General features: G+C 42.0%; 2 protein-coding genes across 4 annotated transcripts; one reads left to right on the top strand and one right to left on the bottom strand.

The window, feature by feature from the left end:
• The first annotated feature begins 95 nt into the window (after nt 1–95).
• LOC106927352 (mitogen-activated protein kinase-binding protein 1-like) lies at nt 96–23,768 on the top strand. Of its 2 annotated transcripts, none has more exons than XM_088001728.1 (33): nt 96–451; nt 2,061–2,152; nt 4,111–4,173; nt 4,279–4,336; nt 5,387–5,557; nt 6,324–6,461; nt 6,538–6,720; nt 7,526–7,686; nt 7,919–8,108; nt 8,759–8,884; nt 9,334–9,515; nt 9,592–9,683; nt 9,796–9,921; nt 10,377–10,447; nt 11,475–11,596; nt 11,693–11,768; nt 11,893–12,004; nt 12,107–12,170; nt 13,802–13,912; nt 14,121–14,269; nt 14,435–14,469; nt 15,246–15,431; nt 15,540–15,673; nt 15,781–15,923; nt 17,042–17,161; nt 17,533–17,599; nt 18,721–18,855; nt 19,013–19,176; nt 19,501–20,079; nt 20,174–20,261; nt 20,729–20,802; nt 21,927–22,012; nt 22,786–23,768. In XM_088001728.1, exons 1-33 carry the CDS (start codon nt 350–352, stop codon nt 23,014–23,016), a joined length of 4,431 nt encoding a protein of 1,476 aa, XP_087857854.1. In that variant the 5' UTR covers nt 96–349; the 3' UTR covers nt 23,017–23,768. The 2 variants fall into 2 exon arrangements, with proteins under 2 accessions (XP_087857854.1, XP_014858358.2); XM_015002872.2 differs by having other exon boundaries at nt 17,042–17,218.
• LOC106927354 (galectin-3) lies at nt 23,769–27,846 on the bottom strand. Of its 2 annotated transcripts, none has more exons than XM_015002874.2 (7): nt 27,773–27,846; nt 27,354–27,378; nt 27,103–27,149; nt 26,401–26,931; nt 26,230–26,318; nt 25,251–25,422; nt 23,769–24,665 (listed from the first exon to the last, which is right to left on the bottom strand). In XM_015002874.2, exons 3-7 carry the CDS (start codon nt 27,142–27,144, stop codon nt 24,507–24,509), a joined length of 993 nt encoding a protein of 330 aa, XP_014858360.2. In that variant the 5' UTR covers nt 27,145–27,149; nt 27,354–27,378; nt 27,773–27,846; the 3' UTR covers nt 23,769–24,506. The 2 variants fall into 2 exon arrangements, with proteins under 2 accessions (XP_014858360.2, XP_014858361.1); XM_015002875.2 differs by having other exon boundaries at nt 27,359–27,378; nt 27,773–27,840.
• Nucleotides 27,847–27,993: the final 147 nt, after the last annotated feature.

Here is a 27,993-nt window from a genome sequence, read left to right as displayed (position 1 = left end):
CCGCCAATCAGCAGCAGAAGTGACCCCACTACCACCCTCTACTTCCCAATAACCCCGTTAAACCAACAGTAGGAATCATTGACGTAATCACGGGACCTGCAGTTTTGATTGAAGCTGTGATGTGATGCCTTACGGCTCTCCATTCAAAACGCAGCGCGGAAGAGAGAGACGCGGCTCGGGCAGAAGTGAGCGCTGTAGAGCAGCTTCGGAGATTTAGTGACCACACGTCCCTGCAGCAGCAGTAGAGCTGTCCGACTTTGTAAAGATCTACAGATTGTTGCTGGAGGAGGATCTGTCGCTTGGTGTTGCATTTATTACCTGCGCAAGGACCCAGAGAGCCGCGCTCAAAATGCCCGGCGACGGCTTCGCCATCACAAGTCGCATCAGGAATTTACTGCGGTCGCCGTCAATCAAGAACAAGAAGAAATGCAAGGAAAGCCTCACCAGCAAGGTGAGAAGGACTACGGGGGGAAAAAAAGTTGTGTAAAGTTGCAGATTTAGGACACACACATTAATTGCATAGGATAAGTGTTCAAATCAAAGATATTTTCTTGTTACTGTAGTGTCAAAAGTGTGGCCCGAGGTCCCTTCATGGCCCCTGGAATGATTCTCTGCGCCCCCTTAACATGTGAGGTGCAAGACAAAGGATTTATAGTTTATTAATAACGTTTTATTCATTTTATTAGTCTGTATATACAAGCATAAACAATCGTTTTTTTGTTGTTTGTTTTTGTTTTTACTTTAAAAGCAGACTTTAGTGCTCCCACTCATTAAACCGAACCAAATTCAGAGTGTTTTATTACAGGATGAGTGACAAATATGAGTTTGTCATATTTATGGACAAACTAAAATATGGATGAGTATTTGTTGTTGTTGAGATACATTTTTTGTTAAAAAAAAAGAAACCTTTTAAACCACAAGAACAAATTATTAACTTATCACACCTCCAAACTCTCAAAAAACAAATGAACAAAAAAAAAATACAAAAGTTAGGAAAATGTAAGTTCTTTATAGATAAGCAAACATGTTTTAATTCTGAAACGATTTGAAGATCTTTTTTAATTTAATTTTATAATGTTACATATTTAGTTCATTATTAAATAGGAAAAAATTAGAAGTTGACAAAGTATTTTTTTGTGTTTGGGAAAGAATTTTGTTTGTGCACCCCTAGTATACGTCCAGCAAGTAGTTTTAGATGTGTATAAAGTCACATCTGAACCTGTGATTTGTTACTTAAAATGAATCATTAATCTCCAAGATACTGCTGTCAATTAAATTTAAATTTTATTGTTTTTTAAATCTGTTGCAAAGAAAAAAAAATCACATTTTCTGTCTAGAGCGTAGTTCTATGAAAAAGTTAATTTATGTCAATCTTATGGCAATCTGTTGTGTAAAAAGGTTTTAAACTGAGCCGCCACATGACAGCTGTACAAAAACCATAAACAAACATCAGGATTATGAGGTGTTTTTATGGGTTCCTGTTATTGTCCAGATTAGTTTGTTGAGTTTATTATGAATGCATGTGTGTTAGTAGGACGCCATAAACTCGTCGAGACAGAGCAGGTTTGGAGCCAGCCGACTCGTCCTCTACTGATAGAACGTCAACATCACACTTTTATACACGAAAGAAAAACTAAAATAATGTTTTCTCATTTAAAACATCAAAAGAAAGTGTCACAATGGTGCTACCGTACCAAATTCAGCATTTGACGCAACCGTCTCTTGAGTCAGAGACGGTTCTTTACTGTTTCTAAAAGTGAAACATCAGAGAAGCTCAATGAAATTAAAAGTTGTTTAGACATCCGAAATGCTTTCTCGATTTCTGCTGACTTTGAAGAGGGTCTTTGTGTTTCGCTCAGCGTTTTTGCACCTCAGTCCTGCCGCACTAACTCCCATCTGCACACGTGTTGTGACATGCCTCCCTCCTCTTGTGTTTCATTCATTAACACAGATGCTTAGTTACATCACTGTTGGCTGGGCTCGCATCTGCCTGTCCACCAGCTGTTCTCAGAGATCTGTAGAACAGAAAAAAAAAAGGTCTTTGTTATGTGTCTCTACAGGTGACTTTGGAGAAGGTCCTGGGGATCACCGCTGCAGGAAACAGCGGCCTGACCTGCGATCCCAGATCTGGACTTGTGGCCTATCCAGCGGGGTAAAGACCCTTATCCCGACATCTGCTCTTTGTCTTATCAGCGGCGCACGCTTGGCCTCTTATCATATCTGCCCCTTGCAGACGTTTAGTGTGCAAATTTCTGTGATCAAGCATCATCTGTCAACTATCTGAAGAGGAGGAGGAAGAAGAGGAGAGCCCGGTGGGCCTCCTCAATCAGAGAAAGTTCAAATCTTATTTGTGCCATCCTCAGGGAGGCTTTTTATATCCGTCTGTGATCTACAAAAGGCTCCGATTCTGGCAAGCTGGAAGGGCTTAGCTTTAGCTGATGTAAAATTGAGCCGTTTAAGCACGGTTTCTGATAATTGCTTCACATCTGCGCTGCACAAAGTCAACCAACCTGTTCCTTAAAAACAAACTACATATTATTCAATTGTGTAACTTTTTGTCAGTTTGAGAAGTGTACGTGTGTCCAGATATTTGTACATGACCCACAGTGTCTGTCAAATTAAGCACAAATTTCCTAAATTGAGCCCCAATCTGGCATTCCACCTGCTGTCCCAGTTTAAAGCCGTACAAGCTGCGGTACCAGGAATGTAGTTTCCTGGCACGCATCTCAAGAACTTGCTGTTCTGCAACAGGAGGAGCGCTAATCTGCGTGCTGCCAATGAACAAAGTGCAGAGAGAGGAAGTGCTTCTCACAGGAGGCATTGTTTCTGTCTGAGCGATTTGAATATGGAAGAGAGCATTTATGAGGGTATGAAAATTACTGATGGATTAGGCTACATTGTTTAGCTACTTAGCGTGGTTTCAGTTCAATAGACTTGATTTTACATAGCCTAAAAAAAATCTATATACATGACTGATCTCAGAGGGAAATTTACTAAGAGGTTCTTATTTGATTAGTAACATAAATTTTTTGTTAGCTATTATATTAGCAGGCTCTCTCAAGAACTAGAAAGGTAACTTTGCTTTCCATCTACAGGTGAAATATGCTACGCATTGTTGTCTACAGATAGCTGAGCAGCATTTTTATGTTGATAAAATGAACCAAAACATGGCTGTTTGTGGCTAATAAAGACCTCTTGTCCTTTCGTTTCTACTTTCTAGTCTGAAGCTTTTTTGAAGCTAGCATAGCGTTGTACTAGAAAAAGTCACCACTTATGCTTCAACATAAGTGGTGATTTAAGACACTTTGTCTGGCTTTGCAGACTCCAACATCGCTTCACAACTTTGAGACACAGTAATTACGTGAATTCAGTGACAATAGTTAATATTACTGTCTGAACAGAACGACCTGCAATTAGCTAACGGTTGTAGCTTATAGTTAGCATCCAAGAGATTTTTATGCTCATCACCTGGTGGGAAATTATCAAGTACCTACATTTTCTAAATCAATATTCAGCATTCACATAGCAAGTCCTTTCTAATTTTATAACTGACCATTGGTTATATTTGTGTCTGTACGGTTTTAATGGTAGCTGGAATGGGAAGCTACATTGTCAATATGACTCTTTAAACCATCTATTCACCTGGATTTCTTACTTTGTCTTGAATTCAAATTTTAATATAAGTAAATCCTCAGATATGCAGCTGTCCTAACTTGAGACAGGTCTTGTTTTAATTTGAGGAAAGTGTTTTATCCAGATTTTCATGTAACTCAATTTATTTTACTTTAAGTGTGTATGTTATCAAGTTCTCTTTCACATAACATTTAGTTCTGTTAGGTAAAGCCAAACGGGTTTAACTATGTCAGCAAACTATGTGAAACGAGCGTGTGTGTTTGAATAATACGCACATAATATTAAACTTCTAATAAATATACTTCTTTAAAACCATTTTTTTACTGAATGGTCAATCTGTAATGGTTTATAGTTTCACTTGACTTTATTTCAGTGAGAAATATTAGACTTTCTATATCTCTTATTTGTCCTTTTTCTTGTGATGGAAAAGAAAGTGTTGATGCACATTTTCCTTGTGTCTCTCCTTTCTTTCTGAAGGTGCGTCGTCGTCTTGCTGAACCCCAAAAAGGACAGACAGCACCACATTATCAACACTTCCAGGTGAGCTGTACAGAAATTTGACCCGCATTCACAAAGGAGCTTAATAAACTTTAGACATCTCCCAGAATATTGAATGAAACTAAATTCTCTGCCTCACTTTCACAGGAAAACTATCACAGCTCTCTCATTTTCCCCCGATGGAAAGCACCTGGTGACGGGAGAGGTCAGTTTCCTTCTTGTCGATATTTTATAATGAACATGATTCATTTTGCAGTAGAAACGTGTCCGCTTTTTTTAGCTTAAATCAAACAGACTTCAGTTCTACTCAGAGTTGGTGGTTTGTATGCTTCACTCCCTGCCAGACACAGGCTCGTTACTGAATACAAATTCGCGGATGTCGACCCATCTGTCTCCGCGGGCGGGTACGAAGTGAGCTAAAGCCTCCCCACTTTTAAGGCGTCCAGGTTGCTGTTGTTGTTGCGTCTCGGCCCCACATGTCCCATCACTGAAACGTCTTCAGCCCTCTGTGTCGCTGCTACAACGTGGGCCTCGGCTCAGCGCGCCACCTTAATCCTTCCCTGCCTACCAAAGCCGATTACAGACTTCGCCGTGCAAGTGGCTGGACACGCGGTGGTTGCTATGACTACAGGAATCAAAGTTCAAATGACCAAAATGTGCCAACTGTTGGCACCTTTTTTAAACATTTTGGCACCGTTTTAATCTGGAACACCTGAAGGCTGCTTCGCTTTGCTTTGCTTTGAGGAATTCAATCTGAGAATCTGTTTGATTTTAGGTCAAAGCCGCACAGAAGCATCACAGCTTTATTACGGGATTTGATTTAAGCATTTAAAAAGGACAAAAAAAGACCCTGAGTCAATTATCTGATGTCTGTGACATGCTCATTCATCAAACAGAGCTTCATTTGCATACAGGGAACAGCTGCCAGCAGATGGGCTATCTGTCTCGCTTTTTCCTTGTTTTCTGTCTCTTTCAGCTCAGACTTACTGGTTGTCTCAATTCCCATTGATTGCAGCCTTAATAAAAACAAAAAAGGACAACACAAATAGTCTGCTGACCTTATGATCCCTTGGAGGCAAAGTAACTATTCTCAGTCAGAGGACAGGGAGGATTAGCTCTTAGCGAGACAGGATAGACAGGTGAGCACTGGGGTTAAGCTAGTGAAGTCAACTTGATTTCCACAGTGGAGATACCGTATAAAATGTTATATTAACGACCACATACTGTTGTTTTTTCCTTTCTTTTTTTGCATCAGAGCGGTCATCTACCAGCAGTGAGACTGTGGGACGTCGCCGAGCGCAGGCAGGTGGCCGAGCTGCAGAAGCACAAATACGGCGTCTCGTGTGTGGCCTTTTCTCCCAACAACAAATACATAGTCAGCGTGGGAAACCAGCATGACATGATGGTCAACGTCTGGGCCTGGAAGGTCTGTGTCATTTGCAGTAATCCTGCTTCCGTGCGAACGTTTTCCGTGTCGGTCTAAAACGGTTTTATCGGAGTAATAGTGGGTTAGATTTCTTCATTTACCCAAATGTAATGAAAAGGACCAGGAGGGTTATGTTCATGCTGCAACATCCAGCTGAAAAAGAAACCAGCAGCTATAGGGGAAGAATAAACAAAACATACTACAAAATGGCAACTGCATGTTTCACACGTAAAACAGACATTTAAACTGGCAGCAAACTGATTCAGCTTTGATTCGATGACAGCGCCGAGTCTTTCCTGGTACAAGGCTAACAGCATGCCGCGTCTTGACTTGACATTTGCTCACTCTGACGTGCCAAAGCTCTTGAAATCTGTTAGATTCTGAGGAAAACCAGATTGTTGTCACAGGCAGAACCCCGCAGATGTTAAAACCCCATTTCACTTAACTTTTTGCTTCTGAAGAAGCACAATTTATATTTTTTTTTTTGGTTTGATTCGGAGGTAGCGGGACTTTGAAACAATCGGTCTGAAACCGACCCATTTCCTCCTACTTCCAGTCTTTGTGCCAAAAGGCCAAGTGCTTGCTGACTGCCTTATTGTTTGACACAAACACTAAGCGGGGGCCGATCTCCCATGAATTGCTAAACAAGCACGGCGACGTCAAGTTCGACCTTTCAACCAACTGCCAAATTTGACGTAAAAAACAACAACTTGGGTTTTACAGTCAATGTGTGCTTTAAAGTCGTGTCTGTGCTCTTCTCTTGCAGAAAGACGCCGTTGTTGCGGCGAACAAAGTGTCCAGCAAGGTGACAGGCGTGTCTTTCTCTGAGGACAGCTCTTACTTTGTGACTGTGGGCAACAGACACGTCAAGTTCTGGTATTTGGACAACTGTAAGGCCAACAAGGTACGGAAGGGTGTTTTTAGTTCAACTAAAGAGAAAGTGAGCCTGTCCTAGCATTACCCCTCTCTGTGGCGTACAGACCACGACCCCCATGCCCCTGCTGGGCCGCTCGGGACTCCTGGGAGAGCTGAGGAACAACTTCTTCTCTGACGTGGCCTGTGGGCGGGGCTCCAAGTCCGACTCCACCTTCTGCATCACCTCCTCTGGTCTGCTGTGTGAGTTTAACAGCAGCAGGATGCTGGACAAGTGGGTGGATCTGCGGGTGAGTGACACCAGCGCAGGCTCGTTTGGGCCCAGTAGGTCCAAACACAGAGAATATCAGTGGTACTCTGTTAATCTGTTCGGCTAAATACGACATACTGGGGATATTTCTTATTATTTTTAAAATGATGGCAGATGCATCATTTTTTATTGATGTCTGTGACGTCTTTTTCTTCCAGTGGCGGTAAACCGCGTTTGCCCGTCATAGATCAATTTCTTCTCATTTTGCTTTCTTGTTATGTGTTTAGTTTGATTTAACTGTTTGATGGATCATTTTACTTGTTTTCTGCCCTCTGGTGGAAGATCTAAGTACAACAATTTCAATCAAGAGCCAAAAATGGCTGTGCACATTTGAAGAAGCAATTATTATGGAATGCCAAGTCCCACTTTTGTTGTTGTTGTTTTTTTTTTACCACCAGTAAATATATATTTTCCATATCAGTTTAAAGTTATAGAGTAATATGATGTACAGAAGGAAATAATTTTATGTTTTCTCGTATAAACTGCTTAAAATGATGATTGGAATTTGTAATGCTGTTGGATTTCAAATATATATATATATATATATATATATATATATATATTTATATATATATATATATATGTATATATATATATAATTTTTTTTTTTTTTTTTCTTTTTTTTTGTGTGTAGCAGACTATACAGGTTTAAGCAGAGACAGTTGCCAGCTTCAGGATTTTGCAACCCTGGATCTCCAATAGCTTGTTCACATTTGTGCTCATTTATTCAGCAGCAGTGCTCCGACCGCACACAAAGCTGAGTATTGAGTTTTTCTCCCTCTCAGACCGGCGCGGCTCAGTCCCTGTCTCTGTCCGAAGACGCCATCTTCTGCGGCTGCGCCGACGGAACGGTGCGGGCCTTCAGACCTGCCGACCTGCACTTCGTCTGCACGCTGCCGCGGCCCCATCCCCTCGGCGCTGACGTCTCGGCCGTCACCGAGGCCAGGTGAGGACCGGTTCAGGAGTGGCGCTGCGCTCTCTTGGTAGCGATCCACTGCAGGGTCGAAATCGAAGGATCTATTTATAGAGCTTCCTGTCTCGAGTGGCATCTGTCGGCTGTCAGACGTGCACCCAAACGCCTCCTGTTTGTGTTGGAGAAGTCTAAGCTGAAATCTAGTCTATTGCTTCTAATTTTCAGTCTTTTTTTTTAACGCTCCCCCCAACTTTTCTCATTACAGCGCTCTGTTTCACACCAAAACAGAAGACAGATACCCAGACGTCATTGCGGTCACCTATGATCCCGTGAGCCGCTGGCTCAGCTGTGTGTATAGTGACCACAGTTTGTATGTGTGGGACGTTAGAGAGGTTCACCGGGTCGGGAAGGTGAACTCTGCCCTCTTCCATGCTGGGTCTGTTTGGGACCTGGAGGTAAACACATTCATCGTTAAGCGATTGTGTAAACAAAAAAAAAACACTCTTCTAACACAATGATGAATAGAAAAACAGAGTGAATGATTAGGTTATTGATGGATAACTGATAAATAGGTCGATATTGACACATCACATCACTTCCAGAAACTTTAGGAGACTTTTCACATTTTGCCACATTTCAGCCACAAGAATAAATGTCTTTTTTTTCATCTTTAATTTTGACAAAACCTATAGTCACAGTATCATAAAGCCAATTTCGACACTTGAGAAGAAAATATAAGTAAAATGGTGAATTGTGATGAATAAAACACCTTTATTTCCCAGAGGTTTACAACGATCAGAAAGAAAAATAGGATAAAGCAAAAGAAAAAGAATTAAATAGTAAGAAATACAACGAAACAAATAAAACTACACAAACTAAAACCATAGCATTAAATGATGACCACGCAGTTTCACGTGATCTACCCGACTTTGCCACCATAAACAAAATTGTTGAGTCGTGTGATTGAGACAGGCTGTTATTTTTTTCCTTTTTTTATACACGTTAAGTGTTACATCCATCCAGTCTGTATTGGGATTTTACGTCATAGACCAGAGGAATACAAACTTCCTGTCGAATCTGAAGTAATCCCGTCATCGTTTCTCAGGTGTTTCCTGACGTTCCCCGAGGTTTGGCTGCAGATTTGTCATCAGACTCGTTCTTCACTTGCTCAGCAGACGGCACCATCAGAATATGGAGGATGGGAGACTCGACGCAGAACATCCTCAGCAACGTGAGTTCGCATTTTTACACTACAAATCTCTTTCCTTTCTTCTTTTCTGAGTGGGCATTTATCATGTGATTTATCGTTTATTTTTGATAGATTTCTTATCAGGATAAGAATTAGGATTTATCTGTGTTGATTAACGATGCGTAAAATCACAAATCACGTCATTCCTTTTTGTGACTGATGTTCTATAGAAGCGCACTATAAATGGGAATGTTTTTTTCAGCAATATTTGTGATAATGAGACTATAATTGCTGTGACACGCAGTTGCCTGAAAAAAAGAAGTCAGAAAAGGCTCTTATTGTCACTTTTATCGTAATCGCAACGGCACCACTAAATATCGTGATAAAACATTAAGTCCGCCCTCCATTACCTCTGACGTACTGAAACTTTGAGGTAAATCCCTATCCCTCTCAATGATTGATTGACTCTGTTCTCATCGTTTTCTCTGCAGGACCTCTTGAAGATAATCTACGCAGATGGAAACGCGGGGACAGTGCTGGATCCAGAGTGTAACGCGAACGCGGACAAATCGGGGGACGGGCAGACGGCAGAAACCAGAGCAGGCGTCAGAACCATCTGCGTGAGTCCAGACGGCAAACACCTGGCGTCCGGAGACCGCAGCGGGATGCTGAGGTGATTTACGGCCGGGGACCGAACTGGCAGACCTCGAGCGTTCGTCTGTCTGTAACGTGATGCCGCTGTCCTGCAGGGTTCATGACCTCGGCAGCATGGAGGAGGTTCTTAAAGTGGAAGCCCATGACGCCGAGATCCTCTGTCTGGAGTACAGTAAACCAGAAACAGGTCAGCTTGTGTGTGTGTGTGTGTGTGTGTGTGTGTGTGTGCACGTGTGACTGCGACGGCAATGTGTTTTAGTCTAATCTGCCGTGCATTAACACGGTTCCGTTGCTCTCAGGCCTGAAGCTGCTCGCCACGGCCAGCAGGGACCGTCTGATCCACGTCTTGGACGCGGACGACGGCTACAGCCTGGTGCAGACGCTCGACGAACACTCCTCATCCATAACAGCCGTCCGCTTCGCCGGTGAGCCACTCGAGACACCGCCGACATCTGACTGCTAATCTTCTCCTAATCCCCGCTATTATCGTCGCTCAGTCACACACACACGCACACACACAAAAGTCCCGCTTCTGTGAGCTTATTTACATAATTAATGAAATGTACACGTGTTGTCGATTTGGGTTTTTATTTGTTTGCCGGAGCAAAGTCCTTCTTTTCTCTCATATGCCTAACATATGCCCATCGGTCGCTATCGTTGATTTATTATTTAATCAGTAATTTACGATGTGCTTTACGATGCGCCCCGCTTTAGATTTTTTCTTTTTTTTCCCCCATTGGTTGTAAATCAGGATTAAACACTAATAAGACCTTTTTGATAAGACCATCCACGTTTGTTTGTTTTTTTTATTTTTGGCAATCGTAAAACTTTGACCATAAATAAATCATTAAGTAATGTTTTTTTTTTTTTTTTCCTCAAGCCAATGACAACAAGGTGAGGATGATTAGCTGCGGAGCAGACAAGAGCATCTACTTCCGCACGGCGCACAAGGTAACATCATTACTTTTTATCTGACGTTTACCGTGGAACACGCAACAGGCGCTCTCGTAAATGTGATGCTGAAAGTGTGTTTGCTCAGCAAGCTCAGGATAATTATGCTTACACAAACACTTAGCAACAGTATTTAAGAAGGGACATTTTCTCGGGAACTTTAAGTTTGTGCTGAAAACCTTCGAAAGCCCCAAAGCTCCCCGGGATAAATCAGAGATTTTTCGTTTTTTTAAACAATGTGCATTGTTCTTGTCACTCCGCCATAAATGCAACACTTTTGTAATGTACAACCAATACTACAACCAATACAACACAAAGCCTCACTTACTGTCTTCGGTCTAGGTTCTTATCTACGAATAAGATAAAAATGACTCACGAGTGACTTTTCAGAAGGATATAGGAGCTTGTTTTAAGTCAATAATTTCTTAATATCGATCAAAGAGTACTTCTTCGCTGACATATTATTTCATTTATAACATGGGAAAACGTCTTGTTGTAAGTGGAATAAAATGCAAATGAAACTAGTACTTTTTTCTATCCATGTTAAGAAATTATTTATTTAAAACACACTCCTGTATCTTGCTAAAAAGTTACTCGTTTTGTCTTATTTCAAGTGTACCAAAACATTTACAATAGTAACTGGAGCAAAAATACTTAGTAAGATTTTGTGTTTTTTGCAGTGTAGCTTTTCCCACCTGAGCTGCGGATTTCTGCAGTTCATCTAAAGCTTGGATAGAAGCTGTTTTATAACCTCATTCTTTGAGCTTCTCCACAAACTTGCCTCTGACCTGCTTGGTACTCTCTGGGTGTGAATACTTTCGTAAGGCACGGTAAAGCGAGGCTCCAAGTCGACATGTTTTGGTGGTAAAAGCAGCTGGTTGCTCTTTTCAATCAAACATCTGAACATTTGTGAAATATTTATGTTAGTAGGTGATCTAGAGTTTACACAGTGCAGAGTTTTATTCAGTGTGGGGGGAAAAAACTGTGCTCCTTTCTTTCTTTCTTTTTTTCTTTTTGACTTTTGCAGACCGACAAAGGCACAGAGTTCAGGCGCTCCCACCACACTGTGAGGAAAACCACACTTTACGACATGAGCGTCGACGCCACCTGCAAGTACGCAGCTGTTGGCTGTCAGGACCGCTGCATCAGGTGCGTGCATGAGTGCGAGCGTTAGGCTGCTTCGCTTAAGGCTCGCACGGTTGGCAGTTTGAAACATCCTGAGGCCTGCTCTTCTTCCCAATGCAGGATTTTCAACATCAGCAGCGGCAAACAGAGAAAGCTCTACAAAGGATCGCTGAGTGAAGATGGCAGTCTCCTCAGGGTGACATTTCCTCTTTCAGTTCACACTGCAGTGGTTGTTTTTATATATATATATATATATATATATATATATATATATATAGACACTTCAGGAAATAAGGAACTGTTTTTATTTGCTCTAAAAGGTTCAGATCGATCCTTCGGGTCAATACGTGGCCACCAGCTGCTCCGATAAAAACATCAGCATCTTTGACTTCTGCACTGGAGAGTGTGTGGCCACAATGTTTGGACACTCGGGTAACAGAGCCAGACTGAAGATGATCTACGTTAGTTTCTGTATGAAAATGAATACTGTTAGCCCAGGTACCATGGTGCTAATGACTGACTTTTGTTTTGCAGAGATTATCACTGGGATGAAGTTCACCAACGACTGCAAGCATTTGATCTCTGTATCAAGAGACAGGTGAGAGGATGATCTTTACTTGAGCTCACACAGGATAGTGACACAGATCCTGTTGACACTTAATATTAACAGCGACCTGATATTTCACAATGTCTCTTTACTAAAAAGGCTGTTTGTGACTTTAGGTGTCTGACTCGCTGAGAGATATGACGCCGATTTTGATCTACGGGAAACAAGTCAACCCTTTGTTCTGGAAGTTATGCCCCACAGATTATCTTCTTTTGATTTTTCTATAACGCCCTAAAATACATCAAAAGGTTTTTCTCCATTTATGTTTTCAAAGTCATGACATCATCATCTGTATGTAGATAATCTCGGTGTATGTAAACTTTTGATCTGGTAATCCAATTTACCTTAAAAGGAAAAAAGTTTTGTCTGATTCAATGTCAGATTAAGACTTTAAAAGATTCTGGATATTTTTGTTCAGTGTATATTAATTTCTGGTTTTGGTTGTATTTAAAAGTAGATAAACCACAAAGTAAACATTTTTTTGCAGATAAATTATAAACTTAACAGATGCTATCTTTTGTTACTGCGCAAGTTGTGACATTTTCATGCAAATTTATGTAATTTGACCTAAAACTGTCTCAGTGCTGCCCTCTGTGGGCTGAAGTTTAATTTTCCAGATGCTTACAAATGGAAAGCGAACGGCTTCGTTCACATCCGGGTATTTGCTTGTAATGTGGCACTGCTGCTGTTCGCTCAGGACAGTTAATGAAAAGCGATTGGTTCCTTCACAAGCCTCCAAAAACACTGAAAAACGTCGCTAGATTTGTCGCTAGCGGGATTTTTGAACCCCTCAACAAACTGGCGACGGCGCTTTCCCTTTTGGCTCCGCCCACTTTGGTGGATGTGTTTTCAAAATGGCTCCGGGAGCGGAGTTGTGCTTTCGCAATCGGGTTTGGTTCCACTTTAAAGTAGCGTGGATAAATAATTATTGCAGTCATGCGTTACATTAGACCGTTGTTTCACATCTGAACAAAAACAAAAGCCTCGTGGGTGTTAATCCCGTAACCTAAGCAAAACAACATAAATTGGAAAACATTATTAGTGGTCTCCTAGCACGTCGTCGTTGTGTTTAGTTGATAACAAAATGTCTTCAGTCTTACATACTTTATTGAAGGTTTTTGTGAGTGCCCATTAATACTATATAAATCTGAATTGTAGTACATGGAGCCAAAACAAAATGAATGTTTACACATGAAGAAGGATTTGTGTGCATCAGCCTGCCTTGCTGCTCTTCCTAACAGGATGTGATTTTCATATTTCCCACCATGCCAAAGATTTATTCTTTTGTCCACCTAAAACAGAAAAAAGAAAAAACATTCAGAGCGAGAGTGTTAGTGCAACTCACCTTCAGTCGCTTCATGTACTTAGAAAATTATTTAAATACAAATTGCAACAACCTGCCACGTGGTAGACTGATGTGCAAGATTTAATGAGAGCTTTGCTTTTGGATCATCTACTGCAAAGAATGATAAAAATACATCCAGCAGTCGCGTGGAATCAATTTCCAGCTCCTCGCACGAGAGGAAATGACTCCGGGAATGTGTTTGAAGACGGTTTCCTCGGTTGTTACAATGAGATGAAAACCTAAATATTTAATGCTTGTATGCTTTTTCTTCCCCCAGCTGTGTCTTTGTCTGGCGCCTTGCTCCAGAACTTACAATGGCCATGAAGGAGAGGCGGTACCAGCTGGGAGAACACCAGGACTCACCTCGCTGTGGGACCTCTGGAATCAGGTGCACGCACGCACGCACACACACACACGCACACACACACACGCGCGCACACACACGCGCACACACGCACACACACACACACACACACACCTACACACATGCTCATTTTTAACATCTACAGCAGAGCCAGCGACTCTTTATAATGAGTTCTGTGCTTCACATGCTGACGCTCCGCAGAGCCTCATCATTATGAATCTTTTTACCACAGGCGGGAGGCGTACAGCGCTCCGGCTCTGGTTGGCCTGTCTTCTGACAGCGACCAAGACAACGAGGCGGAGGAGAACGAAGACACTAATGATGCGGACGACAGCAAAAGCACCGGCTCCTCCAACAGCTGCCACGGAGAGGAGGACACAGGTAGTTGTCTTAATGTCAGGAGAGCAGCTTTAATAATGAACGCGTCGGCTAATAAAAGGACATGAGAGAAGCTGATCAGCTCTTGTTTTGACCTGATCCATGTGGAGGTAATTTTTTTTAACCTAATAATTGGTTTTTTTTTTGTTTTTTTTTATCCAATATTAGGTTCAGATGAAGAACAGGACTGGGAGCAGAGAAAGGTAAGAAAATCAGAGGCTTTAAAGACGCCAACAGCCACGCAGTTAAAAAAAATACCTTAGCATTTTGTTCGTACCTTAGCTATTAATTTGCACAAACGTTAAAAAAATAGGATGCATTCATACCAATAAAACGTTTCCACCTTTAATCAACTCGCAACCAGAAACATCGGTGCATTTTATTTGGATTTTCTGCAACACAAAGTGGAGTGCAGCTGTGCAGTAGAAGGAAACGGCGTTGTTTTCTACGTTTTATTGTACGTAAAACCATGGAAAGTGTTGTATATGTTTCTATTCTCCTTTTCTTCTCTCTGAAAAGAGAGAAGACATTCTGAAATCCACTGACTTCAGAATGTCAATAGTCAAATTTATTAATATGTATTAAAAACAATTCATGTAGACCAAAGAGCTTCCTCAGCAAACTATAATAAAACAGAATGCATAACAAAGAAGTAATTAGAATTTGACAGTGTATTTAAAAGACAAAATTATGAACAATGATTACTTTTAAAATTATCTTACGATGAAGTATTAGGGCCTTACTAGAAAAAAAGATTAAAGTCTTAATATTACGAGATTAAAGATACAATATTATGACTCTATTCCCGTAATTTTATCTTTTTAATCTTAGCATGGCCCCCAAGACTCTACACGACATTTACAGGACTCTGCTATCTGAGAGGTGCAGACATGTACAGACTTTAAAGTGTGTTTTGACAACATGTCGGTGTGTGAAGCAGCTGCTGCGAAGCCCCGTTTGTTTCCTGGTTCCTTTCTAGTACGGAGCGGTCAGCCAGGTCCTTCCTGACCCCACCAAGCGTCCGCGGAGACGTTGGTCCCGTCGGATCGGTTCGCTGGAGCTGATGGTGAAATCCATGCTGGACCTGAGGCAACTTGAGACCTTTGGTCAAAAGAAGAACCTCAACTTCCCCACACAGAGCATCTCCAGCCTCCATGACCCCGAGGTGAGCAGATTGGGTTTTTAGTTTTTCTCTTTTGTTTTGGTAGTGGTAGGAATTTGGATGTATTTTTATTTTATTTTTTTTTAAGAAAAGAACAACTTTAATTTCCAGGAGCAGCAAGTGGAAGAGAGATCCAGGAGGCGTCTGGCTTGGTTGCCCTCGGCAACGTCCAACTGTGCCGCGGCGACGGATGGACCGGTGTTCTTCCCCGAGGAAAACAAAGACAACACGAGTCCAGTGGATGGGTAACTCATCAACTCCTCCACACTGTCTCACCCAAGGGAAAGACATTTTCTCTTTTTTTTTTTTTTTATTAATTTTTAGGAGTTTGACCGTTTCTCTCGCCCTGCAGCGATGATTACGTGGTGACGGAGCAGCCCTGCAGCCCGCAGAGCCAGAGGACGCGCGCAGAGAGCCAGGACAGCCGCAGCCCAGACAGCGCCTGCTCGCTGGGCTACGACAGCAGGGAGTCCAGCCCGGATCGCGTCCCGGACGGTGAGAAACTGCCGAGGAGGTTCAGCAGTTTCCCACATCGCAAACACAAACTACAGAGCAGAGTAGAAATGTTCTGTGTTGGCCCACAATGGGAACATTTCTGTGCTGAGTGACAGGCAATCACAGCAAATTGACTGACGCGAAGATAGAATACAGACTACATATAAAAACAGTAATAAGAGTAAAAATACTGTCCATTAAGGGCAAAATTTCAACATAAATATACTGTGCAGTTATAAAGAAAATAGGATACTTCAGTCTAAATGAATGTGCAACTGAGTTGGTTAATTTAAAAAAAATGAACAAAATGTTTAAAATGAACAAAATGCCCCAGCTGAAAAGTTAGTTAAAAACTTTGGTTAGTTTGCCTATTTGAGCCATTAAAAGACCAATTAGTGACAGTAAAAGACAAACAGCGTTGCTTGCGCAGACACCAGCAGGGAGGTAAACACACTCCTTGACGGTTATTCACTGTATTTTACTGAGGTCCGATGTGATAAATGAGCTTTGTTAGGAAGTGGAAGGACGCCGTAACTCTCGAGGAAAAGTGGCGAGAGGACGGCCGTAAATCACGTCCGCGGTTTGCCAAAAGTTATGCGGGGAGCGCCGTAAAAATTCTGAAGAAGTTGTTCCAGTCGGCTGGTGCCGACGTTTATTTTAGCTTAGATTTGCTTCGCGTTTTTGTTGTTTTGTTTGTCGAAGCACTTTTGTGATTTGTATCTTGAAAGGTGCCAGATAAATAAAAATCACTTACTTACTTTTTGGCCTACATGCAAAAACTCTTTTCAAAAAGAACAATCCACATTTCAAAGTGAAACCTGGTGATGGCAGCATCATGCTGTGGGGTTGGTTTTCTCTACACTTACAGGAAGAGTTGATGGATGGCTGGGGAATCAATAGAAAGAGTTTATAACTCTGCTTTTGTGTGTTCAATTTTACACCATTCAAATGAAACGCATCAAATTTTTTTTATCTAACGTGACACGATATGGAAAGGTTATAGCAATATAAAAGCCGTCTTTTACCCAAATACCAAAGGCGATGCGTGCACCAAAGTTAGTTTTTCCCTTTGTGCTTCGCTCTCAGTCCATTCCTGGTTTTGCTCTCATTTCCAGCAGATGTGGAATCTCTGAGTCGGTGCAGCTCTGACGAGGAGGAAGAGCGAGCTGCGAGGAAGACGCCGTTGGTAACGAGCATGGACGAAGCTCTGAGGACGGTAAACGACTCCCAAGAGCCCGGTGAGGAGGACTTCCTGCGGCAGAACTTTGAGGCACTGGCTGTAAGCTGCAGCTCAGGTGACGCTGCCGAATTAGCCACGGCTCGGCCGATTCCCCTTTAACGCTCATTTATCAGAAGAAGGTGGATTCAAAGATTTCTGTTTTTGTTCTTTGTTCCGCCGTAAGAAAAGTAATCTAGATATAAACCGCAACGTTCTTCTTTTCACCCCTCAAACACTTCCAGATATCAAACAGAAAATCCCGGCTCAGGCTCAGCCTTGGGGCTTTTGTGCCTCAGAATGCCTCCGTGTTGCTTTCAATGACCCCACAGTCAAGCTCAGACAGACATCATTGATTCTTTTTTTTTTTTTTTTTTTTACTCCTTTCTGCAGCCGAGCAGAGCAAAGTCCCGGGGCTCAGCATGTCTTCACGCTTCCTGGCCAAAGGACATAATAACAGGTAGTGCTGACCACCTCAGGCCGGCGCCGGCCCTCGACTATAATTATAAACCCTTGTGGACGCCGGCAGGCTGCTCTGTTAAACCATCTGCGTTCCCTCCTCATCCAGCTAGCTGTCAGTTTGATGTTTGTCTTTACATGGAAGCGAAGAACAAACAACAACAAAAAAACTGGTTTAACAGTTTAGTATAGAAAAGGAAAGAGTGCTTTTTGAATAAGAGAAGCAGAGTGTTGCGTTTTGTTACAGTAAAAGTACAAACTTTTATGTTTTTTTTTATTATTATTTTCTCTGATAGATTACACATAAAAGTGAAATTTGTGAAGTGGAATAAATATATATGTGTTTCCATTTTTCTTTTTTTAAATATATTTTTTTATAAATAAGGAAAAAATCTATTCAAACAGAATTAAATTTACCATCAGCATGATGCTGCCACCACCGTGCTTCATTCTGGGGATTATCTGTTTGTTCAGAACGATATAAAATGTTAGTCCTTTTTTGTCAGAGAATATTTTTACATGTTACATTTTACATGTTCATATGTTTCATTAAATATTCTAAAAAAAGCTTCTAAAAATTTAAAGCTTCAATTTGCTCAGTTTTTATTATGATGTTTCATCCTTAATGTTCTCTATTATTTGTTAAAAAAAACATAAAAATTTTACTTCCATTTTACAATATTGCACTACTTTGTGTAAAAAACAAAAACAAATGAAATACACCGCAGTTTGCAGTTGCAACATGACAAATATCGGAACTTATCAAATCATCCGTAGCAGATCCGACTTTAATGGAGCTCCTTCTGCTATCCCATAATCAGTCACGATGCAGGAAGTCGTTTTAATTTGGGGGTGACTTAAAACTGTCTGCCTATTAACAGCTGCCATGAATAAAAGCATAGCAGCTGTTCAAGGGGCAACTTTTTTTTTTTTAACCTGGTACTTGTTACCGCCCTGGGCAACTGCCATTATACTCTGTCAGAAACTGCAAGAGAAGCTCTAAATTTCAAGAACTAACACACAATGACCTTAACATTACTTCATATAGTGTGGTATAGTCAGCTTTGCTACCAAAATGTGCACAAGGAAAATAAATGTTTGCCTCCACTGCTCGCTGTGTAGACCAGTAGCTCCACTGGCCAGAATGACTGAGTCGGGAGAAGGACAGAAATCCGCCAAGCCTCCGGTGTCGAAGGTTCTGCCCATGATGGACGAGAGGAGAAAGACGGAGGACAGGACCGCTGTCAGAACTGAGAGGTAACGAGAAAACCCAGACTTTTTTTTTGTTCCTCTTAGAAATTCTTCAAGCTGTGACAGAAAGATGTACATTTTTCTCTGTCATTTAAAACTATAGAATCAAACGTGCTAGTTTTGAAATGCTTTTACTCAGAGCTGCTGTTTATCGTCTCTGCAGGGCTCCGGAGAGAAGTTCTCCCCCTAAGCTCCGGCCGCTGAAGAAGAAGACGTCCTGGTCCCCTGAGTGGAGGAAGTCCAACCCGACATCGACGACCTCCTCCATGCTGGACATACCGGCTGCTTTCCAGAAGTCCTGCTCTGCACAGAACTTATCTTCAGACTGTATGTTTTTCTTATTTGATCCCATTTCTTAAATTTCTTTGCATTGACACTTACTGTTTCCTCCAGGTTGCATATTTTTGGTATAGATTTCTTCATCTTTAAGCTGAATTTGTTCAGATGTCATCGTGTTAATGTTTTGATCATTTTGTTTGAAGTCTAAACATATTTCCTTTATGTCTCAATTTTTACACATTAGTCTTTATTGAGAAAAAAAATGTACTAAATGAATCAACATACAAATTTTAAATCCTCTCCACCAGCATGTAAAATAAAACATTTTTTCTTAGAAGAATTCATTTTATCTTTCCATCCCTCCTTTTCTAGCGTCTCACTCCCCGGTGCCCCCTAGTGTCCAAAGGGAGCAGCAGAAGAGACCTCAGCAGCTGCTTTGGACAACCTCCACCTCCAGGCCTTCCTTTTACTTCTCGTCCCCGTCCTCCGGGTCACCACACACCTCGCCATCCCCCCCGCCATGGGAGAGTCCCAAACTAAAGCCCACCCACTCCTACATGAACCCCACAGCCAGCTCCAATGCCAAACGCAGCCGCTCCACCTCTCCAAGGGACGGTGTCCAGCCTTGCCAGTCGCCGCCTCGCTCCCCGGGCTTCCCCGAAGACAGGAGGTCACCCGGTGAGGCGGAGGCGGAGCCAAGCCTCTGTTTCCCGTCCTCTGTCTTGTGTGAGTCGTCCATGTCATCCAGAAGCTCCCCTCTGGGTCATCAGGCAGCCGGGCGGCTGACCCAGAACGCCGCGGCCTCGCGCATCCCGCTCCCAAAGCAGCCTCTGAGCTCGCAGCGCAGCCTGTACCTGGACGCCGAGCCGACTCCAGGCTGCTCCGCGTCCAGGCTCAGGGCTTCTGCTTCCACCATGGATGTTCGCTGTGATGTTCCAGATAAAACACAAGGTTAGACAAGAAGAGAGGCACACACTGTGGAAACTACACACACGGCTGAGGGGTTGAATGTGTAATAATATGTCTGCATCTCTCCTGGTTTCAGCGCGATGCAGACAACTCTCCTTATGTCTGGATTCTCCGTTACCGAGTTCACTGCCAGTGAGGCAGAAAAGAGACGCGTTTCCTGAGAGGTAAAGTTAAACTGGATTTTAAAGAAGCATAAGTATTTACGCCTCTTTTGCTTTTACATGTTTTGTCACATTACAACGGCAAACTTCCACGTTTCTTACTTGTTTATCGTACGAGGCAAACACAAAGTGGACTGGTACATAATTGTGAAATTCAAGACAAAAATATTCATGGTTTCAAAAATCCAAGAAGTGTTGAGTGCTTTTGGTTTGAACAGGAATGCCGCAGGGTTGATGTGTTCAAGGTGACAAACACACCAAGCCAATGATACAAAATGTTGAAAACTATGTATCATTTCACAGTTTTGACCCACTTTCTGAAGGTCTGTCACATAAAATCCCAATAAAAAGAGGTCTGTGGCTGTAAAGTGACACCATGTGAGAAAATCTCCCTTTTTTGGGGCGGGGTATGCTATTTCCCACCAACATCCCGTCTGTAAGTAACATACATTTTTAACGTTTGTTCCCAGTGTTGAGGGAGGTCAGGTGGCTAAAGAGCGCCCTCTGGTGTTGGGAGAAGACCGCACATCGAGCCCGCAGCCAGGTTTGACATTTCATGCCTCCTCTTTGTTTAGGTGAAAAATTTAAGCGAGAGAAATACGTTTGTGTTTGGTTTCAGATCTCTTAAGTGCCACTAATAGTGCTGGATTTTACTGTAAAAAATATTTTAAGTGTGGATACAGGCATAAAAATGTGCGTGTTCTCCCCTCGTGATGGCCACCATTTTTGAGCCTTTCAAACCGATTACTGCCATAAAATGTTTCCCATTTTCACGACATGGACGAACTTTATGTCGCGTCATGTTTTCGACTTGGGTCATCCTGTTCATACAACTTTAAAGTAATAAGTAGTAAAATCAGACGTCAAAACTGAAACTGAGGATTGTTAGAGTTTCACACCAGTCGTCCTAGTGGTTAGCGTTAGCTTTCGCTACATTTTTCTGCTAATTATTTTACAGCTTAGCGAAAGCGGACCTAAGATTCTTGCTTAGCAAATTAGTGGTTAGTGAACCTAACATAATAAATGCTGCCGATTTTAGTGCAAACATATATTCTCCATCACAAGCATGGCGTCCATTTTGAAAAATGTCCACCAGAAAAATGTATATATATGATTTCTGTGGTTCAAAGATATGTATGTGGCACCAAATACATTAATCTAATTTGTGATTTTAGTGCAAAAAAGTACTTTGCATGTCAACTGAGAATCTTTTGAAAAAATATTACCTTTATGGGTCCAAGTATGAATGATTTCACCACAAAAACATTAATCTATGATACATTGGCAAAATTAGAAAAAAGAAATTTTCCTTGACGATCATGGCGGCCATCTTGAAAAACGGCTGCCCTCTTGAATTTTTCGGCAGGTAACATCCATGCCACGTTACGTTCTTCCATCCACACGTGAACCAATCAAGCTGGAACATTGAATTATCTGCTGCGCTGTCAGTGATAACTGTATCCTTCTGGAGGATATTGGGTGAATAATCAATTGTTCTCACCCTTTGCACCGTTCACACAGCCACTTCCCTCTTCAATGCACTGCAGGCTCTCTGTTTTCTCTGCTTTGCTCAGCGGCAGAGCGTGCCTCGGTGCGTGTGCGCTCGCTCTGACTCGCAGGCACGCTGTGATGAACTTGAAAGTCATTCTCTCCATCTCCTCGCTGCAGATCACTCCGTCACCTTAGAGACGTGCAGGCAAGCCGTCACCGATCTTCGACAGAGTCTGAGGGGAGCCGTCGTTTTGTACACTGCGGTGAGTAAGACGGTCGGAGAGACCGAGCAAAGAAACCGAACACACGAAGAAAGGAAAAAGCGAGTGAAAACCTCAGAGATGGCTTGTTTTCTTAAAGAAACAAAGTTGAATTTATCTGATCTTCTCTACCTGAGTTTTATTTGCATCTTTGAATGGTAGAAGCTGATGCGCTCACTTCCTGTATTGAACCCACTGCAGGAAAGTTGCTTTTGAAAACAGCTCACTTAAGGTTTTCAAGCTGCCAAATTTCATTGTCTCGAATCAGATTTTTGCAAACACATCTCAGCTGATTTCTATACATTTAAAAATATTACTGTCAGCTTTATTATCTCTTTCATCAGAGATTTCTCTTGGAGCTTGCCTGCAACTTTAACACTTGTAGAGATGTACTTTGTTTTTTAAAAAAATGACTTTTTTTATTTGCAGATTTCTGGCTATGTCTTGTTGTTTTTGGGGTTTTTTAAATGTCATTTTTTTCTTATTTACACTGTTTGTAAAATTGTGCTTTGAGGGGTCTCTGTTTTCTGAATCTTAGACATTTTCACAAACCATTTTCACACTCAAAAGACGCTTTTATTTTTCTGCCATCGCACGTTGCTGCAAGATTTAATAAGTTAAGGTGTTCTACCACACTGAGTTTTTATTCAAGATGTTTTTCATCTGAATTCATGAACACACTGTAATCTATAAAACAAAATAAAGAAAAAACAAAACCAGAAGATCTAAAAAATATTCCACCCGATTGACTGGTTTAATGTGTTTTCCTGACACAGTTACTGAAAAGCAACCAGCCTCAGCGCTCAGACCACCACGAGATGAGGCGCCTCCTGTCCGAGGCCCTGTTCAGGGTCAAGGCCGAGCTGGACTCGCTGCCCCTCGGCTCCTCGGGGCCCCAAGCGGCCCCCGTGATAAACTGCGACGGAGACAAGGCCCTGGCTCTGCTGGAGCAGTACGCCGAGCTGCTGCTGAAATCTGTGGAGAGAAGGCTGGACACCAAGACCTGAGCGGATGGCATCGCCGTTTTCAGTAGCCGCCTGACGAGACCGACGCGTGCAGGAGCAACAGAACGTGAACGGCACCTTTTTCTATTTGCACATTTGCACAAAAAAAAAAATATATATATATATAAACAATTCACGCAAACTCGGGAACGCCGTCGTGATTAGAGGAGCTGGTAGAACGATAGCTGAATATTAAGCACTGAAATAGTATTTAGTTTTAGTTTTCTTCCGTAAAAGTGCCTTGCTTTTTATTCAACTATAATTTGTCTTTTGTATGTGTTGACTTAATGACGGATGGTTTGATTTTTACTGAGGGTAAATATGAGACGTTTAAATCTTTAAAGCGTCATTGAAAAAGGTTTTTGGGATAAACTGAAAGAAAATTAGTTTATCGGGATGTCACTGTAATTTACAGTACTGTAAATGTTTCTGCTTGTTTTTTTGTTGTTTTTTTCAGGAAAAAAAAAGTTTTATTGACTTGGAATGGATTTATGAAAAATTATTAATGATTTCTGATTCATTTGGCAGAAATCCCTCTAGAGCAAATGAAGTGTACGTCAATTTAATATTTTTTTGTGCCAACAGGATATTTAATATTACTGAAATATGTGTAGTCTCATTAGTATTTAATGTCTACTTTTATTCGTCAAAATCCTGGTTATACTTTTGTTTAGATTTATTTTTTTTTATGCTCTGAGATTTTGTATTTTTCTGAGAGACTTTGTTCTCTTCAAAATAAACTGAAAACTGAACAATTTCCTACTCAAACCTTTATTTAAGATTCACTTTACAGAAACATCGTAGTTAGTGACATTTTATTTAATAAACAAAATAATGTTAACAATTAGGACAAACTCTTCAAACTGAAAAATAAAGATGCAATAAATGGTTAAATCCATTTCAAAGGCTGTAATTTGTGCTTATTTTAGCTATATGTAACACAAATGTACATAATCATTATTTAATCATCACTGTAAAAAAGTAAACATTGCATGGACATGCACATTTTGATGCTTTCCTCTTGATTTTTGCAACAAATATCCAGGAAAAAACTCGTTTTTTACAGTTATTCTGCGACATCATTTCAACTTTCATTTACATTTTTTATGGTTAACTGGATTTTATTTTAGCTAGTGTTTGTCCAGGATTGTTATCTGTAAAAAAACAACAAAAAATGTTTTATAAAACATGATCAAGTTTGTATTATTTGCGTCATAAAAACTGGAAAAAGACCTGGATATGTGAATCATTAAAAAGCAATGCTACCATTAGTTCATGCTGACCCCTAGAAGTAAACACAGGCAACGCTATTAGATTTTTTTTTCCTCCCAAGAGATAAGTTAAAGCTCATTCTGAAAACAATCTAAGTTGTTCACCATTTCTTTAGTCGGTTGTTTCAGGAAACTGCAATAAAAATGTTTAGATTTAAGCTCTTTTCTTAAACTTAGCCGATAATCTGTGCTTTATTTCGGAGTGAAAAGTTGCACAAGAATCTAAGGAAGCGTCTCCACGTTGACGTAGGTGAGGACGACGTCGTTCAGGATGTTGATCCGGTCGATCTGGTTCAGCTCTCGGATGCGGTGGCGGAACTCGAACAGCGGGATGTTGTTCACCGCCACCCTGAACGTCTCGGGAGTGCACAGGATCTTCATCTGGGGGAGGAGGAAGACAAAGCAACAACAGAGCCGTGTTTTTTTTTTTTTTCGTGAACTCGGTGAAAGCAAAAACATCTAAAGACATCTGAGCCACTGCTTCAGTGTGTCTCTCAACACCACAAACCGACACGGCGTCCGTCAGGTCAGACGGCTCCTGGTTGTTACGTGTGATTAATATTCATGTTTCGCGTTACGCGAGAGCCCCACTGACCTGCAGGAGCCTCCCTGCAGTAAAGCAGCACTCTTATCTAGGATCCGGCTGCACAAACGGCCTTCCAACCTTTTCCACCTTTTCCAAACGTTAGCCTGACGTTAACCATGAAAAAGTGACCTGGAGTCAGTTACATGCTGTTCAGCACTGATAGCCTGCTGCAACTTTAAGCGATAAACTCTTGCACGTTCTGCTGGCAGTTAAGAGATGAGAAGTGTATCGTTGAGTTAGATTGCCATATTTTGTTTTACGTAAGCAGCGTCTCATTCAGTTTGGTATAGCTTCACAAAACAAACCCTTTTAGAGGAGTAAAATAAATGATCTATAAATGATCTATAGCCGCTTAAATCCCCTGACTTTAATTTTCTCACCTCAAACGGGCTCCCAGGAGCGAAAGGGAAGGGTCCCTTAAGCTCCCTCTCCTCTGGGCCCCAGCGATCTCCCAATTTGTGGTTCCTGACGACCACCTGCTTGCCCCCCTCGTTAAAGCGTGGGTTGATGTGAAAGGCAATGTCGTTGCCTCTCAGGAAGTTGACTGTGAACCTAAAGGGGGGGAACCAGGCCGCTCATATTCATTCCCTACATTTACATTTAAACGTTGTTGCACAACAGTCATGCATGTCGTCTGTTGTCAAGTCAACCACGCATGCTCTTGTGTTTTACATTTGGGATTTAATGAGGTAGACCAACACGTACTAATCCAGAGGCGCAGATGAAAAGTGGAATAAATGCCTTCAAAATTAGATAAATTAGTAGTGGGACTGTTGGAAGACGGGAGGCTCTAAATAGAAGACACCCATTTTTGAAAGAAAGCCATGAGAACTCTAGTTTACAGTTTGCCATAACTCATGCAGGGGACGAAACAAACAGAGGAAGGTGCTCCGGTCACGTGAGACCAACATTTAACTTGTTGGGATTTCTGGAAACAGCTGGAGAAATATTGCACATCCCGCCAAACATACCATCCTCCTCTGAGAAACACGGTGGTGGCACCGTCATGTTGCGGGCATGAGTTTCATTAACACAACTTTTCCTGCGAACGGGTGCCAAGTTTGGATTTTAAAGAGTGCAAATATAGATGTGGTTAAAAGGGAATGAAAACTGATTAACGTGACGAGAAAAATTGGGTGGCACCAGATCTATTTTCAGCATATTTCTCTGGGCCAAATGAAGAAGCAGTCAGCCTGAAATAGCCATTAGACGTCATCCACACAGGTTTAAGTTGAATGTACATCCTGTGTTTGGGTGGCTGTGTTGGTCCATCACATAAAATCCCAACAAAATACATTGAAATGTGTTTGTAACATGACAAAATGAGCTGTGAACACTAATCATCAGATAGAGGCTCACATTTTGGCATTGGCTTTGACATAACCCAGGATTGTCATCATCATTTTGTCATATACTCCTCGAGCCAGGTTTAAGTTGTACGGCACACTCTGCACAGTGAGAGAGAAGCATAAGAAAGCATCATGACAGCACAACAGTAGTATGTTCGCTGGACCCCTTGTATTCACTGACCATAGGTCCAGATGTGGGGGGAAGCCAGTGGGGCGCCATCATAGACGGATTCTGTCCGGGCCATCCTGACTGTCCTGGGTTATAAGGCCAGCCAGGGTGAGCAGGCCAGCCGGGTAAGCCCGGGTGGATGGTGGTGGCGCCCGGAGCTGGAGCAGGCACCTGGGTTTGAATCGGAGCCGGCTGCTGGGACGGCTGGTACTGCGTGGCTGGCCAACATGGCTGACAGGGCTGCTGGACTGCGGGAGTCGGAACCTGAACTGGCGCTGGGACCAAGGTTGCGGTCGGTGCTGGTGGTGTTATAACTTGAGTCGGTGCGGAAACTGAAATAGGAGCGGGAACTGAAACCGGAGCCGGTTGGGGAGCGGGCCAGCACGCGGTGTTTGGTTGGCCGGTCCAGCACGGCACGGGCTGGGTGGGCTGCCCGGGCCACGCGGGGAACCCGGCTCCGGACGGCGGCAGAGTGGGCCAGAGGCCGCCGGACTGCGGAGCAGAACCAGAGGGCGGGCAGCCGCCACACAGAGCGTCCGCATGCTGAGACGGAGGAGAGGGGGGAGACGGAGAGAGAGGAGGTTCAGGAGCCAGCAGGGAAATACGGGGAAGAGACAGAGTGGACAAGATGGAGGAAACCTACTTGGAAATGCAAACAATTAAGCATTTATTCACAGGGGGAAATATGAAAAAAGAAAAAAACGTCATTCTTACCAGTGTGGGGATCTGAGAGTTTGATGTACTGCTTACATCCATGCTGCCTGTCAGAAAAAGACTGGGTTCAGTTTATTTATTTTAGCTTGGGTTAGCTCTCACAACCAAAAAGAAAGAAAAAAAATGAAGAAGTCAGTGAAGTATATGGAAAAATCAATTTCTTAGGTTTTTTTCTGGTCGTTACATCATGGTAAAAAAAAAATTCTGTCTCAATATTCTGTTATTTATGAAATAGAAATTGGTAATATTACCTGACCTAAACAGGAAGAGCTTTGTCTGTAGGAGAAAAAAAAGGCTTGGTTGTGTGTCTTTTTATACATTGCATGTAAATAGTTGGTTTCATCTGTGCTATATTTGTTAAGTCTGTCTCTTAAGTTTTATATTTTTGCCATTCATATGCTTTGATTTAGCTGTTTTCCATTTTCACTCTCACTGTAATTATCTCAGTTGCTTAGATTTATGTCGCCACTGCTTTCCATTAGTTGAACCTTTCTTCTCTGGCAGCAGTATAAAGGTAAATACTTCTCTGCGTATGCTTACACAGCTTATTCAAGACCGACACATCGATAAAAATTTCCGTTTTGCTGGAGAATTTAAATACAACAGATGTAAAGTTATCTTCCAGACTTGTAGGAAATCTGCAACAGAACCAGATAAGAACGTTGGTTACCTTCGTTTGGGTAGTCCTCAGGTCCAGACGGGAGCAGGATCTGCTGTGGTTCAGGATGTTTGGCTGTGGCCAAAGAAAAAGCCTTTTATAGCCCCTGATTCTCACAGCAGCCGACTCCTCCTCACCCCATCGTCCAACTATTAGACTACAACAGCATGCTGTGAGTACAAACACACCTTTCCTGTTGTCTTACACAAGTTTTACAGCCTAACAGTTGTCAC

The sequence above is a fragment of the Poecilia mexicana genome, unplaced genomic scaffold (genome assembly GCF_051168715.1).
Source record: "Poecilia mexicana isolate PSO_F unplaced genomic scaffold, ASM5116871v1 scaffold_21, whole genome shotgun sequence".
Lineage (NCBI taxonomy): Eukaryota > Metazoa > Chordata > Actinopteri > Cyprinodontiformes > Poeciliidae > Poecilia > Poecilia mexicana.
The sequence above is the reverse complement of the archived record's forward strand: the minus strand, read 5'-3'. Positions and strand labels throughout refer to the sequence as shown.